Below are 10,622 nucleotides of genomic sequence, written 5' to 3' on the forward strand. Positions count from 1 at the left end.
AGAAGAAACAGCTACTCCGTCAGCAACTACAATACAAGGACCAAGAACATAAGATATAGGTGGTGTGGGCCATTTGGCAGACTGGATTGTGGCCTTAACTCCACTTTCCTGCCTGGACCAGAAACTCTCATCTCCCTTGGTGATCAAAACCCTGTTGAACTCAGCCTTAATGATTCAATGATTTAACCTCTGAACGCACCCTGGGGAAGAGAACAGCAAATACTAATAACTCCAAAGAAGAAATTCTTTTTCATTTCTGTCATAAATGGGGGAGATCCTTTATTTTGAAACTTTGCCTCCTAACTCTGCACTCCTGATATGAGGGAGACATTACAGTAACGTTTTCCGTGGTACGAGACACTCCACAAGTCAGTAATTGTCTGGTATGTGAAAATATAATTTAATTTAGTGTTCCATAACAACACAAGTTATGAATAACTGTAAAATCAACTTACACTGTCTAAACTGTAAATGGGAACCATCCATAGGATCCTGTAGTCAGAAAATTGACAGTAAATTATGATTTCTAAATAGTTTGCATTTACAGATTTCTTTTTACATGAAAAGTTGATTAACTTTAAAAGCAAAAGATACGATAAATACCTTATTATTGGTTTCTGTAATTCTGGCTGAGTGTAATGCACTAGGTGCTGCAAGATACCCCAAAGTGATATTGGAATTGTCATAAACACAAAAATTCCGGCAGTGAACCACGCTTTATTGTGAGTTCCCACCTGCATTTAAAAAAAAAGAAACAAAACTTTCGTGGAAACAAAGTAATGTATTAAAGTTGCAGTTTTGTTACTGCAATTAAGCCACAGTAAAATCTGGTTTAGTCAAATGGTCAGAAAGACATTTATTTTTGAAACTAACAATGACCGCATTACAAGAAGATCTTTCCTAGCACTATCCAACTATATTATTGTGGCTGGCAGTTGAATACGGTACATCAGACAAATTGCTATGTTAAGTGGGCATATTACTGTTGAATTAATAACTGCTAAAATACTGACAGTTTGAATTTATGCCTACACACTTTGTTAACGTTTTCAATGACATATTCTTACCCCCCATTTGATTAATCATAGAATCTCTACAGTGTGGAAACAGACCCTCTGGCCCAACAAATCCACGCTGACCCTCCAAAGAGTAACCCACCCAGACCTATCCCCTACCCTATAATTCTACGTTTTACCTCTGATTTATGCACCTAACCTACACATCCCTGAACACTACGGCCAATTCACCTAACCTGTACATCTTTGGACTGTGGGAGGAAACTGGAGCACCCAGAGGAAACCTAGGCACACACGGGGAGAATGTACAAACTCCACACAGTCATCTGAGGCTGGAATCGAACCCAGGTCCCTGGCGCTGTGAGGCAGCAGTGCCAACCACTGAGCCACTGTGCGGCCCCGATTGGATTGAGTTTATTGATGAGGTAACATAATTGGTAGTCAACAGTGAGGAACTTTATGAGATGGCCATGAACCTCTAAGAGGTTTGAGAAGTGCTACAATAACAAATTTGAAATTCATGGAATAAAAGGGACATTGGAGGTATGGAGGCAAAATTGATTGAATCACAAAAAAGCAAAAAGGTAGCAATGAATGATTCTTTCCTGAATTGGAGGGACATGCACAGTAGGGTTCTCCAAGAATCTGCATTTGGAACAATGCTGTTCCTGAGTTCCACCAGACATTTACAAGTTCACTGGTGACACCACCATAGTTGGTCAAATCTCAGATGGCGACAAAACAGACTATAGACGGGAGGTGGAAAACCTGGAAAAATGGTGCACTGAGAACAACCTCGCTCTCAATGCTGGCAAAACCAAGAAACTCATTATTGACTTTCGGCGGGATGTTACTCATGCCCCCCTACACATTAACAGCACAGAAGTGGAATGAATGGACAGTGTCAAGCTTCTGGGAGTAGTTATCCACAACAAGCTTTCTTGGACTCTTCATGCGGATGCACTGGTTACAAAGGCCCAACAACGTCTCTTCTTCCTCAGGCAGCTGAGGAAATCTGGCATGACGGCGAATACCCTTACCAACTTTTATAGGTGCACCATTGAGAGCGTTCTGTCTGGATGTATCACTATCTGGTATGGCAACTGTACCATTCAGGATTGAGGAACGGTTACAGAGAGTGATGAACTCGGCCCGGACAATCAAAAAGGCCTACCTCCCATCTACAGAATCCATCTACCAGGCCTGCTGTAAAGGAAAGGCCACCAGCACTCTCAAAGATCCATCCCACCCTGGCAATGTTTTTCTACAACCTCTACCATCGGGGAGAAGGTACAGAAGCCTGAACACACACACCAGCCGGTTTCGTAACAGTTTCTACCCTACTGTTGTTTGAATACTGAAGGGACTCACAAACTCTTAACATTCGCTTGTACCTGTGTTTTTGTGTTGCTGCTGTTTACCTATTATCTACTTATCTATGCTATTTAACTCTGATCTGCCTGTATTGCTCCCAAGACAAAGCTTTTCACTGTGTCTCAGTACACGTGACAATAAATTCAATTCAATTCAATTCAATTCAATAACGATTGTGACTTTGGAGTAGAAGACAATTTCCATACATGAGTTAATATTGAGTCTGGTATAACTGAAGGTGGTTGTTCAGAAGAAACGTCTTTCTGGACTCAATATTTCTCACTCCACATGCTGTCACGCCCGAGTTTCTCTAGTTTTCTATGTTTGCTTCAGACCTCCAAAAGCCATAGTATTTTATGTTATTCAAGGTATTCAAATGAAATTTAATGAACAGAGGTGCAAACTGATGCATTGCAGTTGAAGAAAGAAACAGTGGCAACACAAAGGATACATTTCTAAAGGGGAGTAGGATATGTATGCACAAATTGTTGGAAGATGGCATGACATGCTCAGAAAGCAGTTAAAATGACAGACAACCCAAAGATTTGTTATTAGTGTCACAGAATACCGTATAACAGCAAGCCAATTATAAAGAATTTTCTAAAAAGGCAGGTTTGACCTCAATTGGAATACTACATTCAATTTTGGCCACTGAACTTCAGGAAGGACGCAAAAAGTTTAGATAGTGTGCAGGAAAGACTGAGAATTGTTACATAGATGAGGAACTTCATATGTTTTGATACACTGAAGATGATGGAGTTATAAACCTGGATACAGCGGGGATTCAACTTGGATGCAAAAGGTCATGAGAGGTCTAGATAGGTAAAAGAGAAACTGTCCCAACAACAGGGGGGTCAAGAACCAAAGGACTGAGATTTGATCTGATTGGTTCTTTTGCAAAAGGTGCCACGAAGGAAAATTTTCTCCCCCCACACAGTGACAATACACTGCTTGAAAGGGTGATATAGGCAGACTCAGTTGTGGCTTTCAAAATACAACTTAAGTGAAAGCATTTGGAAGGCCATGGGAGTAACATTTGATAAATTACAACCCCTAGCCCCAAGAAAGTCGATAGATTGAACTTCCTTCCTTCTATGTTATAACTATGCTGCAATTCTCAGTCACCATTATTTAAATAATGGAACTTTCCTAAATTGGCTTTGCAGGAGAAAACGTGTTTCCAGACGGCCTTCTTGCCCTTTCCAATTGTGCACCATTTAGAATGTCCCTTCCTTCCATGTTGAAATCCAAACATACACTCTTCTCCAGTTTCCCAACTCATGAATATGTATCTGCCCCTTCCCAATTCTCATTTCTTTTCCATCAAACTCAATCCCAAAAATGAGCATGATTCTTCCTGCTCCTTACCCTTTCCTATTACCATGTATATCTTACATACTCTTAGCTCTTTATGTCTCCACCTTGCTGCTTCACAGCCAAAGTGCCAATGCTTTTCTTTCTGTCAATTATCACCTCCCCCTCTCCTATCCTTGACCTGATTTCCATCTCTCCACAACTTGCTTTCATAAAAAAGGAGAAAATAAATTATTCCTGGATCTCTTCCCAGCTTATGATCTGCAGCTCAAAATGTATCTACTATCTGTTACTCCCAGGTCTAGCATTCAAGAGTCAACTTCACAGAATACTGTCTTCACCACTACACTAACTTCTATCTAAAGGATTAGACAAAAAAAGTGTAATAGAAGATGTGCAGGTCAGGTGAATTGGCCATGCTAAATTGTCTGTAGTGTTAGGTAAGGGGTAAATGTAGGGGTATGGGTGGGTTGCGCTTCGGCGGGGCAGTGTGGACTTGTTGGGCCGAAGGGCCTGTTTCCACACTGTAATGTAATGTAAACACATCATTAAGAGAAAAATACTCAGCTATGAAAGGAAGTGGAGTCTCCAATTTAACACGACCAATGTTCCAGAAGATCCATTAGTACAAAGGAAATTTTAAAATAATTTAAAGAAAACTATGATATTCTAAAACAAGAACAGTACATTTGCCTGCAGGAGTTTCCACATGTGCAAATTAAAATAACAAACGATGCTATCCGGTGAAGGCTTCCTACTTGTACATTTCACCTTTCAAAAACAGAACTGCCTCACAGTGAAAGAGAACAAGATTGTTATGATACCTCAGATTTTCGCAGCTCCCACACACAGAGAGGAACAGCAACCACAACACCTACAAGGTACAGGAATACCACCAAAGGCCGGATCCACCGTCTCCAGTTGCCACAAGTGCATGGCATGATTCGAGGATACAAGTGTAACTCCCTCACCCAATGTACTTCAGTTGGTCAGATCCTACTAGATCTGCGATAGGTAACCCAATTGTACACTTTCCCCAAGTATAAAAAAGTAATGGATGTCATCACATATCCTCGAAATAAACTGGAATCTCAGTACAATTAACACACAACAAGGGATATTCCATCTCCTGGACAGATCATATGATGAGAGACCTGTTCCTTTCGGCACCCTGCCCCCCCCCCGGACACCCTCACTGCAATGGGCACCCTGCCCCCTGGACACCCTCACTGCAATGGGCACCCTGCCCCCTGGACACCCTGCCCCCTGGACACCCTCACTGCAATGGGCACCCTGCCCCCTGGACACCCTCACTGCAATGGGCACCCTGCCCCCTGGACCCTCTCACTGCAATGGGCACCCTGCCCCCTGGACACCCTCACTGCAATGGGCACCCTGCCCCCTGGACACCCTCACTGCAATGGGCACCCTGCCCCCTGGACACCCTCACTGCAATGGGCACCCTGCCCCCTGGACACCCTCACTGCAATGGGCACCCTGCCCCCTGGACACCCTCACTGCAATGGGCACCCTGCCCCCTGGACACCCTCACTGCAATGGGCACCCTGCCCCCTGGACACCCTCACTGCAATGGGCACCCTGCCCCCTGGACACCCTCACTGCAATGGGCACCCTGCCCCCTGGACACCCTCACTGCAATGGGCACCCTGCCCCCTGGACACCCTCACTGCAATGGGCACCCTGCCCCCTGGACACCCTCACTGCAATGGGCACCCTGCCCCCTGGACACCCTCACTGCAATGGGCACCCTGCCCCCTGGACCCTCTCACTGCAATGGGCACCCTGCCCCCTGCCTCCTGCCCGATGCGGGTCGGACTGTGGTGCTGCCGGCTGCAGCCAGCTCCCTGTGTCCGCTGCGCAAACGGCCCGGTTCTCTGAGAGAGCCCGCTCTCGGTTCCAGCCGCTCGGTGTGAGCAGGGGCAGTGCCAGCGCCGATCGTGCTGCCCCGATCACTGTACACCCTCCCCGGGGGTGACGGATAAACCGGCGCCGCGGTGTAAACACTCCCCTCAGGCCCCAGGCCCAACCCCAGACAGGCCCCGCCCATGCCCCACTCCTATTGGTACACCACGGTCACGTGCGCCATCATTCCCCGCGGATTGTCTAGGCCTTCGGTCAATCACGTGGTACCACCCACCGGAAGTGGTCACCTGGAGTGGTCCGGGGAGCGAATCGCTTACGTCAGGGGCCAGGTGAGAGCTCGAGCTCCACCCCCAGCTCCGCCCCCAATCCCAAACCCCGCCCCCAACCCCAAACCACACCCCCAGCTCCGCCCCCAATCCCAAACCCCACCCCTAACCCCATCCCCAACCTCCACCCTCAGCTCCAAACCCCACCCTCAACTCCCCCATCCGCCAACTCCACTCCCCATCTCCTGCTCCAAACCCCATCCCAGCTCCAAACCCCACACCAAGATCCACTCCCCACCCCATCCCCAATCCACCCCCATCATCCCCAACTCCAAACCATCCCCAACTCCACCCCATCATCCTCAACTCCACCCCATCATCCCCAACTCCAAACCATCCCCAACTCCACCCCATCATCCTCAACTCCACCCCATCATCCCCAACTCCAAACCATCCCCAACTCCACCCCATCATCCTCAACTCCACCCCATCATCCCCAACTCCAAACCATCCCCAACTCCACCCCATCATCCTCAACTCCACCCCATCATCCCCAACTCCAAACCATCCCCAACTCCACCCCATCATCCTCAACTCCACCCCATCATCCCCAACTCCAAACCATCCCCAACTCCACCCCATCATCCTCAACTCCACCCCATCATCCCCAACTCCAAACCATCCCCAACTCCACCCCATCCCCAATCCACCCCATCCCCAACTCCACCCCCATTATCCCCAACTCCACCCCATCCCCAATCCACCATCCGTCCCCCGCTCCAAACCCCATCCCCAACTCCAACCCACACCCCCAGCTCCAAACCCCACACCAAGATCCACTCCCCACCCCAAGCTCCACCCCATCCCCAATTCCACCCCCATCATCCCCAACTCCACCCCATCCCCAACTCCACTCCCCACCCCAATTCCGCCCATCATCCCCAACTCCTCCCCCACCCCCAACTCCACCCTCATCCCCAATTCCACCCATCATCTCCAACTCCACCCCCCATTCCCAATTCCACCCATCATCCCCAACTCCACCCCCATCGTCCTCAACTCCACCCCATCCCAAACTCCTCCCCATTATCCACAACTCCACCCATCATCCCCAACTCCACCCACACTCCCAACTCCACCCCCTCCCCAACTCCACCCATCATCCCCAACTCCACCACCCATCCCCAACACCACCCCCCCAGCTCCAACCCCCACCCCCAGCTCCAACCCCCACCCCCAGCTCCAAACCACACATCAAGATCCACTCCCCATCCCAAGCTCCACCCCATCCCCAACTCCACCCCCATCATCCCCAACTCCACCCCCATCATCACCAACTCCACTCCCATCCCCAACTCCACCCCCATCATCCCCAACTCCACTCCCATCCCCAATCCACCCCATCCCCAATTCCACCCCATCATCCCCAACTCCACCCCATCCCCAATCCACCCCATCCCCAATTCCACCCCATCCCCAATTCCACCCCCATCATCCCCAACTCCACCCCCATCATCCCCAACTCCACTCCCATCCCCAACTCCACCCCCATCATCCCCAACTCCACCCCATCCCCAATCCACCCCATCCCCAACTCCACTCCCATCCCCAACTCCATCCCCATCATCCCCAACTCCACCCCATCCCCAATCCACCCCATCCCCAACTCCACCCCCATCATCCCCAACTCCACCCCATCCCCAATCCACCCCATCCCCAACTCCACCCCATCCCCAACTCCACCATCCGTCCCCCGCTCCAAACCCCATCCCCAACTCCAACCCACACCCCCAGCTCCAAACCCCACACCAAGATCCACTCCCCACCCCAAGCTCCACCCCATCCCCAATTCCACCCCCATCATCCCCAACTCCACCCCATCCCCAACTCCACCCATCATCCCCAACTCCACTCCCCATCCCCAATTCCGCCCATCATCCCCAACTCCTCCCCCACCCCCAACTCCACCCTCATCCCCAATTCCACCCATCATCTCCAACTCCACCCCCCATTCCCAATTCCACCCATCATCCCCAACTCCACCCCCATCGTCCTCAACTCCACCCCATCCCAAACTCCTCCCCATTATCCACAACTCCACCCATCATCCCCAACTCCACCCACACTCCCAACTCCACCCCATCCCCAACTCCACCCATCATCCCCAACTCCACCACCCATCCCCAACACCACCACCCATCTCTCGCTCCAACCCCCACCCCCAGCTCCAACCCCCACCCCCAGCTCCAAACCACACATCAAGATCCACTCCCCATCCCAAGCTCCACCCCATCCCCAACGCCACCCCCATCATCCCCAACTCCACCCCCATCATCCCCAACTTCACCCCATCCCCAACTCCACTCCCATCCCCAACTCCACCCCCATCATCCCCAACTCCACTCCCATCCCCAATCCACCCCATCCCCAATTCCACCCCATCATCCCCAACTCCACCCCATCCCCAATCCACCCCATCCCCAATTCCACCCCATCCCCAATTCCACCCCATCATCCCCAACTCCACCCCCATCATCCCCAACTCCACTCCCATCCCCAACTCCACCCCCATCATCCCCAACTCCACCCCATCCCCAATCCACCCCATCCCCAACTCCACTCCCATCCCCAACTCCATCCCCATCATCCCCAACTCCACCCCATCCCCAATCCACCCCATCCCCAACTCCACCCCCATCATCCCCAACTCCACCCCATCCCCAATCCACCCCATCCCCAACTCCACCCCATCCCCAACTCCACCATCCGTCCCCCGCTCCAAACCCCATCCCCAACTCCAACCCACACCCCCAGCTCCAAACCCCACACCAAGATCCACTCCCCACCCCAACTCCACCCCATCCCCAATTCCACCCCCATCATCCCCAACTCCACCCCATCCCCAACTCCACCCATCATCCCCAACTCCACTCCCCATCCCCAATTCCGCCCATCATCCCCAACTCCTCCCCCACCCCCAACTCCACCCTCATCCCCAATTCCACCCATCATCTCCAACTCCACCCCCCATTCCCAATTCCACCCATCATCCCCAACTCCACCCCCATCGTCCTCAACTCCACCCCATCCCAAACTCCTCCCCATTATCCACAACTCCACCCATCATCCCCAACTCCACCCACACTCCCAACTCCACCCCCTCCCCAACTCCACCCATCATCCCCAACTCCACCACCCATCCCCAACACCACCCCCCCAGCTCCAACCCCCACCCCCAGCTCCAACCCCCACCCCCAGCTCCAAACCACACATCAAGATCCACTCCCCATCCCAAGCTCCACCCCATCCCCAACTCCACCCCCATCATCCCCAACTCCACCCCCATCATCACCAACTCCACTCCCATCCCCAACTCCACCCACATCCCCAACTCCACCCTATCATCCCCAACTCCACTCCCCATCCCCAATTCCGCCCATCATCCCCAACTCCTCCCCCACACCCAACTCCATCCCCACTCCCAATTCCACCCATCATCCCCAACCCTTCCCTTCCCCAACTCCACCCCATCCTCAACTCCCCCATCCCCAACTCCACCACCCATCCCCAACTCCACCCATCATCCCCAACTCCACCCATCATCCCCAACTCCATCCCATCATCCCCAACTCCACCCATCATCCCCAACTCCACTCCCCATCCCCAATTCCGCCCATCATCCCCAACTCCTCCCCCACACCCAACTCCATCCCCACTCCCAATTCCACCCTTCATCCCCAACCCTTCCCTTCCCCAACTCCACCCCATCCCCAACTCCCCCATCCCCAACTCCACCACCCATCCCCAACTCCACCCATCATCCCCAACTCCATCCTATCATCCCCAACTCCACCCCGTCAGCCCCAACTCCACCCAATCATTCCCAACACCAACCCATCAACCCCAACTCCACCCCCATCCCCAACTCCACCCATCATCCCCAACTCCCCCAACCCCAACTCCACAACCCATCCCCAACTCCACCTGTCTTGAAATGCATAACGATGGATAACTCCCCAGTACCTGATCAGGTGTACCCTAGAACTCTGTGGGAAGCTAGAGAAGTGATTGCTGGGCCTCTTGCTGATATATTTTTAACATCAATATTCACAGGTGAGATGCTGGTAGACTGGAGGTTGGCTAACATGGTGCAACTGATTAAGAAGGGTGGTAAGGACAAGCCAGGGAACTATAGACCAGTGAGCCTGACATCGGTGGTGGGCAAGTTGTTGGAGGGAATCCTGAGGGACAGGATGTACATGTATTTGGAAAGGCAAGGACTGATTCGGGATAGTCAACATGGCTTTGTGCGTGGGAAATCATGTTTCACAAAGAAGAAGTAACAAAGAGGATTAATGAGGGCATCGCAGTAGATGTGATCTAAATGGACTTCAGTAAGGCGTTCGACAAGGTTCCCCACGGGAGACTGGTTAGCAAGGTTCGATCTAAGGAATACAGGGAGAACTAGCCATTTGGATACAGAACTGGCTCAAAGGTAGAAGACAGAGGGTGGTGGTGGAGGGTTGTTTTTCAGACTGGAGGCCTGTGACCAGTGAGTGTTACAAGGGTCCTCTACTTTTTGTCATTTATATAAATGACTTGGATGCGAGCATAAGAGGTACAGTTAGTAAGTTTGCAGATGACACCAAAATTGGAGGTGTAGTGGACAGCGAAGAAGGTTACCTCAGATTACAACAGGATCTTGACCAGATGGGCCAATGGGCTGAGAAGTGGCAGATGGAGTTTAATTTAGATAAATGGGAGGTGC

The 10,622-nt window shown here is 51.2% G+C and overlaps 1 protein-coding gene across 1 annotated transcript in view; it reads right to left on the reverse strand.

The window, feature by feature from the left end:
* tmem184c (transmembrane protein 184C) overlaps window positions 1-4,893 on the reverse strand; it is a 51,522-nt gene extending 46,629 nt beyond the window's left edge. The window contains exons 1-3 of the mRNA XM_087975102.1: window positions 4,529-4,893; window positions 604-734; window positions 456-492 (exon numbers count right to left, since the gene is read on the reverse strand). Coding sequence (XP_087831228.1) covers window positions 456-492; window positions 604-734; window positions 4,529-4,645 — 285 coding nt within the window. The 5' untranslated portion in view covers window positions 4,646-4,893. The remainder of the gene's footprint in view (window positions 1-455; window positions 493-603; window positions 735-4,528) is intronic.
* Between the last annotated feature and the right edge of the window lie 5,729 nt (window positions 4,894-10,622).

This window comes from Chiloscyllium plagiosum, unplaced genomic scaffold (assembly GCF_037043375.1).
Source record: "Chiloscyllium plagiosum isolate Xiang-an unplaced genomic scaffold, Cpla_swu_hap1 HiC_scaffold_1, whole genome shotgun sequence".
Lineage (NCBI taxonomy): Eukaryota > Metazoa > Chordata > Chondrichthyes > Orectolobiformes > Hemiscylliidae > Chiloscyllium > Chiloscyllium plagiosum.